Here is an 18,154-nt window from a genome sequence, read left to right on the forward strand (position 1 = left end):
ATAAGACTCCCTTCCCTATAGGCCCGTCTAGGTTTTCTTGTACAGCGGGTTAAGGAATGAGCTGCTACTTTCTATTTGCGATATAAGCCTATACAAGTGGGACAGGGAACAAGTGCATCAACTTGTACATTTTTTCCTTGATATTTTAGAATCAATATACCTTCTCCTTTTTCCAATACATCAAAGTTATGTTTGTAATCTCCTTCTTTTATTATCTTCACCCAAGCTTTCCTTCTCTCATTAGACCCTTTTGGCAATGACAATATTTGGCCAACAGATAACTCATTTTTGTGCTTCATTTCTAAATGTCTAGCCATTTTGATAATCTGTTTATCACAATAAAAACATGAATGATATTTACTCCATTTCTTAAATTGTGGCTGTATATCAATCGGTGGAGCGTTCGTGTTTGTTGTGAACAGCATGGGATACTGAGGGCTTGCACTTCCAGAAGAGGAGCAAGAATCGCTGATGTGTTGATCCACCGGGTAGCTGAGAAATAAGAAGAAATAGAACAATTATAATGTGGCTGGATGAAAATGGAGTCCGATTTTCTTATTTTTCTCAGTCCACTCATGAAAAGATACAATTTACATGAACATTTCAATGAATTTACACTCTAGCCAAAAGCAGTCAGTTAGGTCGGCAATTTTTTATCTTCATTTTTTCACCCCATCCACCCACCATCACAATGGATTCCACACATGTTGGACCTCTATTTGAAAATGTCCTCATTGTGTGGCTTGTGTAACCTATGGATGTCCTCATTTTGACGCCTTTACAAGAGCACAAACACACACATGCAAATAAAAAAGAAAAGAAAAGATAAAAAACATTACCACACAAAGCAAACGTCTACAAAGACCAGAGATAAAGAAAAGACGTGTATCATAATAAGACAGAAATAAGTAAGCCAAATGGTTATGTCACTCGCCTTTGGTCCTCGAGGGCAGGGGTTCAAATCCCACAGTGGAATTTTTTTCTCAAAACCAGAGTTTTCACGGCTGTATCCCATAGTTCTATCGCACACATACTTTAAATTGGAGGTGTCGACTTTTATATAACTTATTCTGTGTTTAAAGGGGCGTTAAAAAAATACCCTTTTTTTTTAGATAAATAACAATATAAAGTCAATTTCACATTCAAGCACACTTTTCTCTCCTCACAAACACCGTGCTTGAATCCGGCATCTATTGTAGTAGTTGTAATAATAGTGGTCGAAGTGGAACCACGTCTCATCAATTGGAATAGTCAAGCCATATTGAACATGATGGGTGAACGGATGGGTGACAAAAAACTTGTCTCCCAGAAATTATTGTCAGGGCGTTGTGTCCTTTAAATGCAATAGCTCACTCAACTCAGGTGTAAATGAGTACCTGGCAGTTAAGACAGCTCTGCCTTTGTCCCATTAAATTGTAACGCACCTAACAGGTCGCCTGTCTTGTCCTATGTGTTACATGTTTGCTGTTTATTGGGGAAAGTGAATTGTCATTGTAAAGTGCTTAGACCGTAGATAAGCGCTTTATAAATGCAACCTTTTTTATTCTTTTTACCATACTTTGTTTTCATAGGAGATCAGTTAAAATGAGATCTCAATTATAATGAGACATTTTGATTGGAATGGAGGTCACAATGCTTAATACGAAATGTTTGGGAACAAGAAATTACCTCAGATTAACCGTCTTTCCAGATTATTCACTATAGACAATACAATAGAGAAATAGGTTGGGTTTGTTTTTTTTGCATTCGGATTAACCCACAGTTTTGGACTAGCCTTTCCGGAGCTTATGTATATATTTAATTTTTATTTACTTAGCAATATGATTAACACTGGACTAAGAATTTTCAAATCCCCATTTGCCTACCTTGAACTTTTATTTGATATCTTTTCGTCTGAAAGTTTAATGTCTTCTTCATCGGTGGAATTGAGCTCCCTGGAAGAAAATGGTTTCATATATATATATATAATAATAATAATCTGTATTTGTTCCTTTACAGAACAATTGAACAAATAAAATATTTAAAATAAAAAAAAATTTTCTACATAAAAAAAGAAGGAACAGGTACCACAGAACATATAATTTATTCTAACAGCTTCCTGGAAACTTACACAATATTCATGGTAGTGTAGTACTCTCACCATATTCACATCTGTGATGAATGTCGTAATAAATGTTAAGTGTCTCAAAAGGTCACACCGACCAGACGGAAAATCACATATTGCTCATGGTCATTAGTCTGACCACTAACCATCAAAATTATTATCAATATCAATATTATAGTCAACGTGATTTCTCTTAGTAATTAAAAAATGTTGAATCATTCCAGGAGAGTAGATAATTAATTTTCAAGAAATAATGAGGTTAGCAAACCCAATTATTTTACTTTTAAAACATACCATTCACTAGAGGAACTATCAGTGAAAGGATTTCTGATAGAATCAGGGTCACTCGGGTCAAGTTCTGCTTCTGGTTTTAAGATGTCGTGTTTCCTGTTTACTTCATTATCTTCATCCTCTTTCGGAGATTCTGATACTTTGTTGTCTCTTTGTGATTTTCTGTGTATGAAATATCAAAACCCAGTGATTAGGTCTACCATTACAAATGATAAGACGAGATGAGCAAAGACTCATTAAAAGTAAGTGACGATAACAGCAACAATGATAATATTAAAGGTAAAAGTTAAAGCATTTTTGTTGACAATGGTGATGATGGTCATGATCAGAGTGTGAGTTCAGTGACTGTAGGTAATGGTGACAGAGAAAAGGTTAGTGATAGTGATGGAGAACGTTATGGTCAAGTGGTGTTCTTACTTAACTTATTTATATTAATAAGACATCAAGTTGGGTTTTTTTTTACATGACTTGATACAAGAAAGCGAGCACACAGGGAAAATTTCTATCAATGCATTATTTAATTATATATCAATTGGAACTGTTTCAGTGTTCACTGCCAACTTAGTTTCCAGCCTGTTATAACCCCCACCCGAGACACAACAATGTAGATCGAAGTAAGCGCGTCATGACCAGATCTAAACATTGACTTATATTCTTACAACTACACATTTGTTTCAAATTTTACAATAGATGCTGACACAATAAGGATATATTGCCATAGAATATTTAATCCGAAAGAAAAACTAATGACACGGTTGGTATTTTTCTTCAACAGTCAAAAAAGAGCACAAGTACAAGGCACAGTCACAACTTTGTCGAAGTCGAAACTGTGTTTACATGAAAGTCTGAAAGAAAGTTATGAAGAATAATTAGTGTGACTACTAAGTAATAAAAACAAAATACTATAATTTAATATCTTACCTTTCATTTAATTGCTGCAAATGCGAAAAAAAAGTTCTTGAAAGTCAAACGTTTAGTAGTAGTAGACATGTTGATTTTAGACCCTCGCAAACTTTTTCCAGGAAATCGAAACTAGAACAATCGGAACTGCTATTACTACCTAAACTCTTATTTGATTGGCTGAAATCAGCCAATCAAATAAAGCATTTCAAAAGATGACACGAGAATGACTTGCTCATGAGCCCGTGGGTTGTGTGTGAAAATAAGATCAAAATATGTGTATAATGGGCTATACACACGTTACCAATGAAGTGGACAAAATGAGGTCTTCGTTTTATTTCCACTTCAGGTCCTCATTCTAGACATTACATAGACCATAGAGGTCTTTAAAAAATGAGGTCCAAAATGTTGGACCTCTATTTGAAAATGTCCTCATTGTGTGGCTTGTGTAACCTATGGATGTCCTCATTTTGACGCCTTTACAAGAGCACACACACACACACACACACGATACCAAAACTATTTTAAGTTACGACTTCCGTATTCTTCAATGACTATATTTTCCATATAAGCCAATAGCTTCAGCTCTCCTGTTCCTACCATACAGCACAGGCTTGTCAGAGAAAAATAGCATCAAATCAAATCTGTATTTCCTTGAAAACGAATCTCAAGGAACAATATTTAAAGACTTACCAGAAAAAAAATTATCACTTTAAAATACTTTTATAAACATGTAGTGTAGGTGCCTCAAACTGGAAACAGAATAACTGATATCGAACCAAAAAAAAAAATTATAATAAAATAAATAAAGAAATAAATAAATAATACATTTTAAAGATAAAACTTCCTCTTCACATATTTTCCTCTTAAGTTTTGATTCTAGATAGTTCAAATACTATGGGAATATCCAAACATGCACGGATTCATTATAATTGGATTCAGTAGTCTGATGTCACGCAGCCCGGCAACGGCGGCCATCTTGGTTCTAGACAAAGAAAATTATTACTTTTTATTCTTCATGCTGGCTAGAACTTTTCATTCCCTTTTCATATGCCTTTTGATCAGAATGTGTAAAAGTCAAAACATGATCAAATTTATGTGTTTTTTTCTCCTCTGGAAACGTTTTTATGCTCGCCGGAGAAATATTTCATACGGGCGTCCGCCATTGTTCCGATAGTTTAGAGCCAGTGTTACTAAGTTACCATGCGTCATTAGGAAGGAAGTGACGTTACGACTATTGAATCCTATTGAGCCACAAACAAGGCATGTGAAAAACACTCTTTACATCCGATTCTCTCTGTTAAGTGACAGCTTCTGTACACTGTTAAAACATCTTCTTACATATTGGTTTAAAAAAAAAAGATGATTTCAAATACCGATAGACTAAGATGACGCTCAACATGTCAAAGACAAAAAAAAAAATAATTAAAAAATTTCAGAAAACAATAATAATAGATATATGAAAACACAGACTTCAAAGACGTTACGGATGAGATCTTGAATCATTCAAATGTCAAGTTTAAATCCAAAATGGAGAAAGGCGTTTTGATAGTGGGCGGCAATTGTTCATGCTACTTCCCTCCATAATATGCATAATACGTATATTATACGTACTTCACCTTATATCTTTCCTGGTCAACATGACTTTCTATGAAATAGAGACAGGAGATAAAGCGTGTTAAATCACTCTCGTCTCCAATGTTATGGTCTTAACCTATGATATTTCTAGTTGTGAGCCAAACTGTCACAGGTCCTCAGTACGGGGCATGTCACCTGTCACATGAAAATAACAATAATATGAGACAGTTTTAAAACAGTTAACCGCCGAAATCTGGAAAAAAAACTTGGCCAGAAAACTTGTCCTTCAAAGATCGATCGATTTAAACGAACCGCTATCTTAGCAACAAAAACAAAAAAAAAAAACAAAAAAAAACAAAAAAAAAAAACTCTCAAACCAGGGAGTATGCGAAGTCCCAGATTTGAAAGTTGTTGCAAAGATGAGGGTCGTTTAAATCTATCAATATAATATGAATGACGAGTATTCTGGCCAAATTTTTAAATACGTTTTTTGTAGAGTTCGGCAGCAGTTAAAACTGGTTAAAATGATTATCTCTCCCATTGTCGGAATGCACAAAACAGTTCTATTTCAAGTGCGAGTACTGAATCCACATCCTCGTTATCATCAACTCCGTCATTTGTGCAAGATATATAATACTAAACTGTAACCAAAGTCTAAAGGGCACTATCGCACTCTTGTGCAATTCTTTTAAACGCTTGAGAGGCTCTCTGTTTTAAAGCAATTTCCATAATTTCAGCGCATTTAAAATTCATAGTAACTTAATTCGAAAAGGCAGTTCTCGCTTCTTGTCGCCGAAAACACAGTCCACGCCCATCGAGAAAAAAAAAAAATATATATATATATAATATATATTATTATATATATAAAATAAATGAATGAAGATGATAGTAATTAAATTCACCAGTCATCGCGTGACTCAAGAGATGGTAAAATATGGTTCGTTACCTTATAGCCAGACACTTCTCGAAAAATCACGTCACTATTCAATGCGACGATCATCAAAAGAAAGTGAAATGTGAGTTGTTAATAGTGTTCAAGGAAACAAATTATTAATGATCCCATTGGTTGAACTATCGAAAAGAACTCCCCTTTCACTTCCTTTTAATAAATTTTGGCAATCGTCGCTTTGAGTTGTGACTTTATTTTTGGGGGCAATGCAATGTCAGGCTATGAGTTTCCGATAGGATAAAATAGGGTCAACCCTACGTGCATATATTGGAAGGTCTGTTAACCCAAATAGTTATGTGTACATTGTTATAATGGAACACTTTAAAACAAATGCAAAATGATGTCCACGGCAACAATGTTAAATCAAGCCCATAATTGCGTTCGGATATCAGACCTGCAAAATGTGCACGTAGGGTTAACCGCATTTTATCTACATTTAGTTTAATTAATTAAACACGATAGAATAAAACAAACCATTTCCGAATGAACAAGCCAAAGGGACATGCCATCGTGTCTGAAAACCTTCTACTTGCAATGACACGAGCAAAGTTTATTTTACACCAAGGATTACGGCTCTTTAAAAAATATCATTTTGCTCCAACTCTAGGGATTCACAATGTTATTATAAGGTTCTTGATGTCGTGTCGTTCTTATTGACTTTCCAGGTGAAATGGCTATTAGAACCGGATAAACTAATGGGGATAATCATGACTTAACAGAAATACCGTCCCGCCGTTAAAGGCTTAAAGTGATGGAGAGAATGGGTGGGGGGAAAAAATCCAATATTGCCATAAGGTATGGAATCTTGGTCCTACTTTTTAAAATTTCAAAAATGCAATCTGAGATGGAGTGAGAGCTATCCATTTTTTAAAATCACATACCCGCCACAAGTAAAACGTGGTACGTAAACGCAAATCTTGCTTTCTGCATCAGCGCTAAAAGAAATCTAACAATAGCCCGCTACCCGTTGGAAAGGACGCATATGTACCACAAAGCTCTTTACGCTAGATCTAATGTAGGCGAAGATAACCGTTTTCTGTAGTGTGGACACGAGAGAAGGAGAGAAAAGATAGAAAGAAAGAAAGAAAGAAAGAAAGAAAAAACGCATACGAGATTTTGAATAAAGTCCGTAAACACGTGTGTCTCGAATGAATGCTATAGCAGCAGCTGGGCCACTTAGATTCCCATGAACTTTGCAAACTCTGACCAAGTCAAAACTAATGACAGTAAAATATATTTTTTAAGAATCAAAACAAGAATAACATCGTGTTAAAATATCAAAATTGAATCAGACGCATACCTATGAACGTGCGTGACCATAAGCTTTACGGATATTGTTGACATGCAATGGTCGCTATTGTAACAATAACATCAAATTTTTTTTTTTAATATTATGTATCGAGATAAGTGACTTGAGTATCTATATCAAATTTGGGAGCGTTCACATATTACGTCATCAGCTAGGGGGGGAGGGGGGGTCTACCAAATGTTGACATGTGTTGACATGGGGGGGGGGGGGGGGGGGGGGGTCAGACCCAAGATGATGTCATCAAAACATAGGCAAATTAAGCCTATTTCAAAGTTTGTTCCTTTCAAAACAGCTAAAGATAAATTGCTATGATGAGTATTGCCCATCTCTCAAGAAACAAGATGGGAAAGGGGTATCACTTCTCAAAAGGCGAACTTTCCCTAAATGTTCATTGTATCACTCCTCGATCGCAGCAATGAAAGACCATTCACGAAAATGCGGCATACAAGAAGAACAGCAAATGGGAGAAAGTGATGACGATGAAGATGAAATTGATGATACTATTTATAGTACATTGCCAGAGGTCCAAGGCAGAAACATTTTTGAATCAATTAATTTTATGTTTGGAAATTGAAACAGAAATTCATTCCACTAAAAGACTAATATGCTATAAAATAATTTGCCTCCTATACTATTTTAAATTACACTTTCTGAAATTTTTTAATAGCACCTGCACCAAGTAGCCTAATTTAAATAATGTTTGTTAGATTTTATCTTTGCAAATTTAAATTTTATGTCCCCATTGTATCGTAAAACATAAATTATCAACAGTTTCTGAAATTAATAAAATGTCTGAATGTGTTTTATCAAACGTTGATAATCAATGTTTATGGTTTGAAAAATGAATAATAAATATTGTGAAATTAAAGTTATCTTTTAGTTTTTATTAAATTAGATGACGTCATCATCTGTTGGGGAGGGGGGGGGGGGGGTCAGGTCAATGATGACAAGTGATGACTTGGGGGAGGGGGGGGGGTCTAAAAAGGGCAAATTTTTGATGACGTAATATGTGAACGCTCCCTTTCACAATTTAAAAGAGAAAAAAAATTCAACTCTTTTTAAAAATGTTATCACAGTTATTTTGGTAAGAACAACAAGTGGTTATTAGAGGCTTTTGGATTTTGGTTCCAAACGCTTTACTCACTGCAATTGGCTCGATATCAATGGGGATGATCTATATTAACTTTCCATATTATGTTCGAGGTCATTGGTCACACAGGAATAATATGTGCTCAAAAAGACCCACATAGTGAAAAGTGTTCACAGTTTTTGAAATATCCAACATCACGATTGGTCATTTTGTTCAGCTTGACACATGTGTATGTTTACAACTTTCATAAACAAAAGATCGTGTTTACGTTTGTTAAGACTTATCCAATCGTTGGACAGCAACAAATCATGTGATTGATGACTTGGTTGGACGAAAACATAATTAAATATAGATCGCTCCCATTTCGGGCTATAGTGGGGTTTTTATCCTTCTGTCCACACAGTAGTGACCGGGTACGTTAGATCTGACGAACGATTCTTTACGGATAAACTTACATCGCATTGCGCGCGCGCGTATGTGTGTGTGTATGTGTGCCAATGCAGAACGCGTGAGATTGTCATGTAGAGAGCAATGTAGGTAAGTGTCAAACTGACATGTTTTATTTTGAATTTTTTATTGTAAACATGATCAGAAAAATATAAATCAGCCATCAAAATGTCAGAGTTGAATCAAACTGCCCCTTACTTTTTGACCTGACCACGAGTGCCGGCGGGGATGTGTATGTTATGTAGTGTGTAGCGTAGTGTGTCATGTCATTCAAACTTCACCGTGTCATCAAAATAAACCGACTCTACATCAAACACGGGCGACCGATGGCGAATTGGATCGGGAGGTTTGTTATCGAATCCTTGAGTGGCAAGGATTTATTACTATTGGCCTTGGAAATCGTATGGCTATTTTTTAAAATTATTTTTGGTCTTACTTATCATAAACGATATTTAAAAGGGAAATGTCGTGTTTATTAACTATAACATTAATGTATTGAAAAAGAGGTTAAAATATCAAGGTAAAACTTTAAAATAATATCTAATTCAAAAAGAAAAAAAAATTATTTAAAAACCGATTACTCAGACAGAACCTGACCTGTCACAAGAGACGAATCATATAAAATGCACTAAGCAGGCAATTTTGAGCTTGACATTAATACGATGTAATTTAATATTGAAGAATAAACAGTAGTGGTCGCTGCCAAGGCGAAACCGTGTTGAATTACAATCCCTGATCCTGCATGACGAATAGCTCAGAGGTTTTGCCACACCGATTTATAAAAATAATAACAGTAAGACTTCAAAGAAGCCCGAGTCGGGTCGCAGCAGCTGCTCCCTTGCAAAACGCTCAGAACTGGGGGGGGGGGGGGGGGGGGGGGGGGGGGGGGGGGGGGGGGGAGTGGCCAAGTAATTAAGGCATTTCACTGTGATCCCGAAGATTCCCGAGTTCGAGCCCCTCTTCAGACACTTTCGTTTTTAATTTGGGCTAGATTATTAATCCCCGATTTGCTCACTTTGGACAACGTGGGTGATTCCTGTTGAGATCAAACATCCTGTTTGATGGATTCGCTACAGTCCTTAATGGAATGCCTTGGCGACGGGATCTAATGGTGCTATTAAGAAAGGATAAATTTATTTTATTTTTTAAAATCTAACTAATGAGAAAAATATAATTTGAGAAAAAGGCTCGCCGTTAAATGCTAAAAACTGATCACTGTCATATAATTCTTCCCAATAATATGGAGCAATTGTAATGGGAAGCAAAAAAGATTTAACACTGGTTCTACAGATGTCAAGCAGTCTCGAGTTCCGGAAATTGAAGGAAGGGAGACTATCCAGATAACTCTAAATTGAACAAAATAAGCTAACATCATGTTGAGTTATCTCCCTCGATCAGTCAAGGAATGTGATTGAGTGCACACAAAGTCAACTTCAATACATGCGCCAAGCAGTCGTTGATAATTATCAGCACCTTAGATCTCCAACAATGTTCATTTTCATCCTCCAGGAGCAATTCATGATTCTGTGTAATACCTGTCAAACGTTGTGATACTTTTTTTTTTTCATTGGCCGGCATATTTATAATCTAGTTGAGTACGATCAGGAGTGTTAAAAGGTGTGACAAAGGAAGAGAGAAAAGAAATTATCAAAGAGGAATATAATGACTCACATTCGCTATTGGATGGTAAAAAGACAGTCATATAGATAGATAGATAGATAGATAGATAGATAGATAGATAGATAGATAGATAGATAGATAGATAGATAGATAGATAGATAGATAGATAGATAGATAGATAGATAGATAGATAGATAGACAGACAAGACAGACAGACAGACAGACAGATAGATAGATAGATAGATAGATAGATAGATAGATAGATAGATATGTAGACAGATAATGGACAGTTATACATACATGGCCGGAATCAGGGAACGGAGAGAGAGAGAGAGAGAGAGAGAGAGAGAGAGAGAGAGAGAGAGAGAGACAGACAGACAGACAGACAGACAGAGAGAGAGAGAGAGAGACAGAGAGAGAGAGAGAGAGGGACAGAGAGAGAGAGAGAGAGAGAGAGAGAGAGAGGGGGGGGGGGTGGCGGAATATGAAAATGTGAGTGAGCACAGGATCTAGAAGTGGGGGAGGGGTGGGGGGGGGTGGGGGTGGAACTTATCATTGCCACTATTTTTTGCTAGTTTGTTATTTTTATAGCTATTTGTTTTGTTTCGCTTTTTGTTGTTTTTGTTTGTTTGCCTTGTTTTGTTTTGTTTGTTTGTTTTTTTTTTGTTTGTTTTTTTTTTTACTTTTCTTTTGTTTTTTGTTTGTTTGTTTGTTGTTTTCTTTTTTTTTTTTGGTTTTCATTTTTTTTTGGGTTTTTTTTTTTTTTTTGGTCATGTTATGTTTTGTTTCTTTGTTTTTGTTGATGTAGTGGAGAAAAAAATAAAAACGGATTGACCTAAATCTCTTCTTTATTTTTATTTCTCTCCCAGAAAGACAGGAACCTAAAGACGGCATGAAAGCAAACAGATTCCATTCAAATAAAATGCCTTAACGCTTGGCTGGTCGTGGCGACCAACATTATCATTCCTGATATTAAATTATTTCATACATGAAAATATTATGGAACTGTTCAATGCTATACTTCTGGCAAACAAGTCAAACCCTTTTATCAACCCTTTACACGCGGAATTCTATCTTACTCTTCATTGACACCTAATATCGTTTTCTCACAGATTCGGCCTTCAACGGGAGAGCCAGCTGTGTGGCTTTTAGTCATCCACCGATGGAGCCATCATCAACCAGACAACAAAACATATTTATTTGTGACCTATCGTACCAAAACGGTATTATGTCGTGGTGGTTTGGATGCTGAATATTTTTTTTAATAAGTGGTCAAAAATATCAAACTTGGCTTATATTCATCTATTTCATTTAGAAGAAAGAATATCGATTCCTAATGTCTAAAGAGACAAAAAGTAAAATATTTCAGACTATTTTAAATTGAATGTATAATAACGTTTCGACATCTTTGACGTACTCTGAAAAAAATTAACATATTTAAATTTAAGAATTTGGCCAGAAAACTGGTCCTTCAAATATCGATCAATTAAAATGACTCCCATCTTGTCAAAAACTTCCTTGAAATGTCAGGTTTGAGAGCTTTTGACGAGATGACAGTTATTCTAATTGATCGATATTTGAAAAACGAGTTTTCTGGTCAAACTTCTCTTTAAAAATATGTTGTTTGTTTGCTTCAGAGAGCGGCATATTCGATTCACCCCGATATAATACTTGACGGAGGCGATGGGTCACATTTAGGGAAAGAAAAAAAATGTTTTGGAAGGAATGTCATCTCGTTGTATCCAGAGTTAAATACCATTAATTAGTTATAGACTCATAGACGCATAACGGAAAGTAACACATGTCACACAAAAACAGTAGAGTGACTTCGCGACGACTAACGTGGCCAATGAAGCGTGACGGGAAGATCGCAGTTGTGTGACAGATTTCAAAGGGAACTGGAACAACAGTACACGGTGGCACTGTGCTTGTTGAGGGTGAATGGCACGGCGGCGCAGACCCCAGCTGTCATATTGCCCACAGAGAAGATAATAACAGTCATAGGTGTGTACCCTGAAGATAACTGACAACAAAACAAAAACAAACAAAAAATAAGATTGACAAAGGCCAGGATCCAGACAACACAACACAGATGGCCGGGTGTAAATCGGCGTCACCGGATGGGAAAGAAGAACATAAATATATATTTTTTAATGGTGGAACTGAAACCTGGTGAATAGGTTTAACATAACAAACGTAGCAATATTTAAGAGGTGGAGAGAGAGGGGGGGGGGGTAACAATAAATAAACAAATAAATAAAATAGCCCAATCTTATTATTTTATCCCATCATTAAAACTAACTTTGTCAAACTGGGTTAGCTGCGGATGCCCATTGAAATAATTTTTAAAATTCACACACATACATAGTAGAGAGAGAGAGTGTGTGTGTGTGTGTGTGTGTATGTGTGTGTGTGTTTGTGTGTGTGTGTGTTTGGAATAATGAGTGACAAATATGGAGGGAGGGAAGAGAGAGAGAGAGAGAGAGAGAGAGAGAGAGAAAGGGAGAGAGAGGGAGGGAGAGAGAGAAGAAAGAGAGAGAGAGATAGAATGTCCCTGGCTTAAGACACCATCCTATCGGTGCGTTTTGTTTGTTTGTTTTTTGTTTTCTTGTTTTAGTCTCTTTTGTTTTATTTTTCTTCATAATATTACTGCATCATCTAAAAGACTTGACATTGTATTGACTTGGTGCCATTGGCAAGTCATCCTGTTGTTGTTGATCATGACATTTCGTGAACCGATGAAGAAACGCCGAGAATATGTAATTGGCTACCAGCTTGGCATTTTTATCGCAAAACAACAACAACAACAATGATGACAACATTCGGTACGTATTTTGTAACATTTTATTTTAACACCATAATGCTATTTTATAATTATTATTATCATTATTTTTTTTTTTAATATTTGACTTATTTTATACATTATATCTATCGAGAGAGAATATTTTATATAAATTGGATGTATAATATCTAAGAGTTAACTTCTTTAAAACGACATGAAACTTATTCGTAACATTGGAAGAGAAAATAAGGGTGTGCTTCGAAAATGTATGTAATATATTGTTAGTTGATGGGTGGACACGGTGAGATAAAACTAATAAATCAGGAATAAATTCGGTTTGCGTGTTAAATATTAATATATTCGGGGGGAAAAAACAAGTACAAACAATAAATGTAAAAATATAAGTAATAAACAAAATTATCTAGTAATTAAATGAATCTGGTAGAGAGGTAACAATGCATTATAATATAATATTGTGATTGATAAGAGACAAAGTATACTCAGGGTGGGTTGTGTGTGATTGTGTGTTTCTCTCTCTCTCTCTCTCTCTCTCTCTCTCTCTCTCTCTCTCTCTCTCTCTCTCTCTCTCTCTCTCTCTTTCTGTGTGTGAGTGGGTGTGTGTGTGTGTGTGTGTGTGTGTGAAGGAGGCTATAAATGTGAGCTATAATCCTGAAAACGACATAATGCCATGATGAACTAGAAGACAAAAAGCAGATTTTAAACTTATGTTTACCATAAATGGATGATTATAGATTCTCTCGCATAACTTAGTGAAAATATACTCCCTCCCCCTCCCCCCCCCCCCCCCCCCCCTCCACAATAACAGATATATGATACCCAGTTGCACATAAAATTTACAAGTCTGAAAACCTAGTGCTATGGGTTTGATTTAACAATATTGTAAAGGGCAATATTTTTCGATTTCCATTACAACAATGAGACACCATCATAACAATAATTGGGTTATCAGACCTGCAAATGGGAAAACGTTACAGATACTCAATATCATTTATCTTATTCATAACCATAAATTCAGATTATTTTCAGCCTCTAACTCTCCCCGGACAGAATATCGTTTTTTCGGCTATGTGTCACATAAATAAACAACAGGAAGCGGACTCAGGATAGGAGTGGTAGTAGGTACGTGTGATTCCAGATAAGAATAAACAGTCATGAGCTCCGTAAAAGATATGAGTGTGGAGTTAAAAGAGGGATAGAAAGAAAGTACGAGTAAAAGGAAAGAGAGAATGGAATGAAGGATAGAGATAGATAGATAGACAGATTATATATATACACACATATATATATATATATTGATTCGTGTTGGAGACAAATATGGTACGAATAGTGCTCGACATGTAGCAATGGAGCGAATTATTATTATAATATTTACCACAATGTTGGAGTCAGTCTACTTCGATGTTTCAGGCCTTTTCAGCCATCGTCAGGACTGTGTGTTACGTGAGTTTGGTTTGTTGTGTGTTGATGCCTATATATATATATAGGATATATTTTTAAAAAACAACAATCAAACAACACCCCCCCCTCTCTCTCTCTCTCTCTCTCTCTCTCTCTCTCTCTCTCTCTTTCTAGAGAGAGAGAGAGAGAGAGAGAGGGGGGGTTGTTGTTTGATTGTTGTTTTTTTAAGTCAATGAGACGAACATAAAGAGAGGACGTTTAGGTGAAAGAAAGTACGTACGAGTGACAAAACAGAAAGAAAGGAAGAGAAAAAGAATGAGTGAGTGATGTAGTAATGGGTTAGTGAGTGAATTGGAAGTGCGGGGCGCCCAGATGGGAACAGGAGAGAGAGAGAGAGAGAGAGAGAGAGAGAGAGAGAGAGAGAGAGAGAGAGAGAGAGAGACGCGATGTGGGCGTGGGGTATGTATCGGGGGGAAAAGCATTACCTTGTTTGTTGATATGGTAAAGACATTAGGTAGACAGATTGACAGACCGAACGAATGAAAGGTTAAGAAGAAAAAGATAGTAGAAACAGGATATTCCTGAAATAATATCAAACTATCCAACCCTACCCCTTGTATAGTCTTATCAATAGAAATGGTGGTGGTGGTGGTGGTGGGTACAAACGCGTGTAAGAAATCATCATGGAAAAAGACAAAATAAATAAATTATAATATATACATACACATACATACGTACGTACGTACATATAATATAATAGAGAATAAATGAATTAATTAATTAAGGCGACACGAGCGGATCAACAATAACTACAAACTTATTTGCATGTCTGGCAAACTAAATTGGTAAGGGCTCCTTGCTCCTCTAAAATCAACGTAAATCAAGCCCATAATTCTTGCGTTCGACTATCAGACCTCCTAACGTTATGTGCACCTTGACTACATACGTAATCATTATGATTAGCGTGTAATTGTGTAAGTGTTAAAAAAAACAAGCGGGGGGGGGGGGGGATGATAATTCTTGGAAGCTTTTTTTTTTGTTGTAGTTGTTAATGTTGTTGTGGGAAGGGGGGGGGGGGGGGGGGGGTGTTCCTTTGCTTTTTAAAAATGTTAATTTGTTGGTATTGACAACAGATCAACGTGTAACAATACTCAGGTCATGTCAATTGGACCACCAAACAAAAAGTGTGTAACATTGAAAGTTTATATGTGTATATATTCAACAAGCGAACCGAACCGACTGCTATTTCACTTCCAATACGATTAGCATTGGGCCCTTCCGCCTTGGTTTCCAAATTACAACTTTCAAGGAATCGTTAAATGTCAAGAAAAAACATTACAGCAAATGTAAGAAGCGAGCTTTAGTTTGTTTGTACGAAGTTTGTTTTGTAATTTTGTTGTTGTAGTTTGTTTTGTTTTAGTTTTTTTGTTGTTGTTGTTTTTGTCAGTTTGTTTGTTTTTTTTTTGGTTTTTTTTTTTTTTTTTTTTTTTGTTATTTTGTTGTTTTTTGTGGGTTTTTTTTTTTTAATTTTTTATTTTTTTTTTTGGGGGGGGGAGTTGTTTGTTCATGTTAATCTTCGTTTTGTTTTGTTATTGCATTTGTCTCGGGTATTACTCTGTTTGATTTTGGGTTTTTTCTGTTTTTTTAATATTTTTTTAGGGGGGGGGGGATTGGGGGGTTGTTTCTTTCGCATTTGTTGTCGCTTTTTTGTTTCGGTCAGTTCGAGTTCTCTCTCTCTCTCTCTCTCTCTCTCTCTCTCTCTCTCTCTCTCTCTCTCTCTCTCTCTCTCTCTTAATTTCCTGATAATACTGGGATTACGTGACATACGTTACAAGTCAGATAAACGAACGCTTTGGCTTTAACCTTAACATTGTTGGAATGGATAATGTTTTGTAAAGGTTTGGGCATTCCATCACAACGATGGTTTATCAGGTTAGAAAATACGATGAGAGTGAGTTAAAAAAAAATTATACGAAAGTAAATTCGATTTTACGTCACTCTGGGACACTAACGACAGGAAGGACTACAAGAATCAAGTAAACAAACACCATGCTATAAGACTATGAGGTCTATCGTATAGACTCTCTTTTTGCAGTATAAGGGGCCATTGATCCTATGCGTCTGGGTAAAATACGCCAGCCGGATGTGACGTACCAACACATAAAACTATGTGGAACCTTTAATGTTTATAAGTCTGATCGATATAATCTAGTGAGAACTATACAGCGAAATGGCTGTCTAAAAACAATAACAAAGAGCTGCGTGACGTCAATTTCGTTCTTTCTACGGACCAGAGGTTTAGCTCATAGCTAGCCCTGAATGTTTTTGTTATTATTTAATTAAAAATAAAAATTAAACATATTTTTTAAATTAAAAAAAAAAAATTAAAATGCTTGGTTGCTGTCGACGGCTTGAGTCGCTACGGGGCTCATCTATTTGTCAACAATTCAAGTAACGTTGAACGTGCTTAGTGACCAGATGAGAGACGAGGATTGCAAAATTATGGTCTTAGCGCTGTCTGCTTCGGAGAGGCACTCAACATACTTAACCCATGTGCTAATGAGTACCTGCTATGACTATAGACAGAAGCTAATATTGTAAGAGTTTTATAATTTTTACGGGCGAAATATGTATAAACTGAAACGAATGGTATGATATTATGAAGTAAGGATAGAGTACAATTGAATTCACCGATTGTAGAGAGTATTATTAAATTTAAATAAAATATAATAAATAATAATAATAATAATAATAATAATAATAATATAATAATAATAATAATAATAATAATAATAATAATAATAAATAATAATAATAATAATTATAAAATAATAATAATAATATAAACTAATAATAATAATAATAATAATAATAATAATAATAATAATAATAATAAATGATGCAATGCATCCAAAGGTAATAATTAGCACGAAGGGCGTGTGTTTCTGTGTGTGACACGTTAGCATGTTTTGATTTTATTTTTTTTTATAAATAAATAAATAAACTATGACAACAAATCAGCGCGTCCTCAACTGTCATTGCCATGTCACTTGCTGGTCTGGGCAACAAGAACGATGGAGTGATTAGGTGACGATGACGACAACAACAACAATAACAACATCAACAGTAAACATTCTATCCTTCTCTCCATTTGGTCGTGAAAACATCCGTCGTGTACAGCACAAGTCGGTATGACAGGCGATTTTTTAAAAAGATTAGCACTCTGAACTCTGAAATTATCTGTCATGAACACTTTATTCATCTAAACCTTAGTTGAGGGGAACAGCAACAACGACAGCAACAACATAATCACTGACAACAGCGACGACAAATCTGCAACAAAATCGACAACAACATAATCACTGACAACAAACAGAGCCACAGTAACATAACAACGACAACAAATAGAGCAAACAATAACATCCTCCATAAGCATCAAAGCAAATAATTCGGAATTGCACCGTGGTGAGGGATAGGATGCATACAAAAAAAAAAAAAAGAAGAAGAAACAAGTCAAACAGGTACTGGGTCAAGTCACGGACTTCGTCTTTCATACATGTAGAAGACCCAGAACCAGTGAGACAGGACGGAATGGGAAACAGGGTACAAAATAATGATGATGATGATGATAATAACAATAATAATGACAATAATAATAATACTAA

General features: G+C 35.7%; 2 protein-coding genes across 5 annotated transcripts in view; both read right to left on the reverse strand.

The window, feature by feature from the left end:
* Nucleotides 1–18,154, reverse strand: part of LOC144974868 (SLIT-ROBO Rho GTPase-activating protein 1-like) — a 231,729-nt gene that overhangs the window by 191,836 nt on the left and 21,739 nt on the right. The window lies entirely within an intron of this gene.
* Nucleotides 3–2,571, reverse strand: LOC144974871 (uncharacterized). Its single transcript, XM_078918287.1, has 3 exons — nucleotides 2,399–2,571; nucleotides 1,866–1,934; nucleotides 3–492 (listed from the first exon to the last, which is right to left on the reverse strand). The coding sequence occupies exon 3, from the start codon at nucleotides 423–425 to the stop codon at nucleotides 72–74; it is 354 nt and encodes a 117-aa protein (XP_078774413.1). The 5' UTR covers nucleotides 426–492; nucleotides 1,866–1,934; nucleotides 2,399–2,571; the 3' UTR covers nucleotides 3–71.

Source organism: Berghia stephanieae, chromosome 6 (genome assembly GCF_034508935.2).
Source record: "Berghia stephanieae isolate SIO BIC M18660-M18661 chromosome 6, UCSD_Bste_1.3, whole genome shotgun sequence".
Classification (NCBI taxonomy): domain Eukaryota; kingdom Metazoa; phylum Mollusca; class Gastropoda; order Nudibranchia; family Aeolidiidae; genus Berghia; species Berghia stephanieae.

What these genes read in the sequence shown, in the direction of transcription:
- LOC144974871 (XM_078918287.1), bottom strand. Translation starts at nt 425, where the DNA reads ATGCTGTTCACAACAAACACGAACGCTCCACCGATTGATATACAGCCA.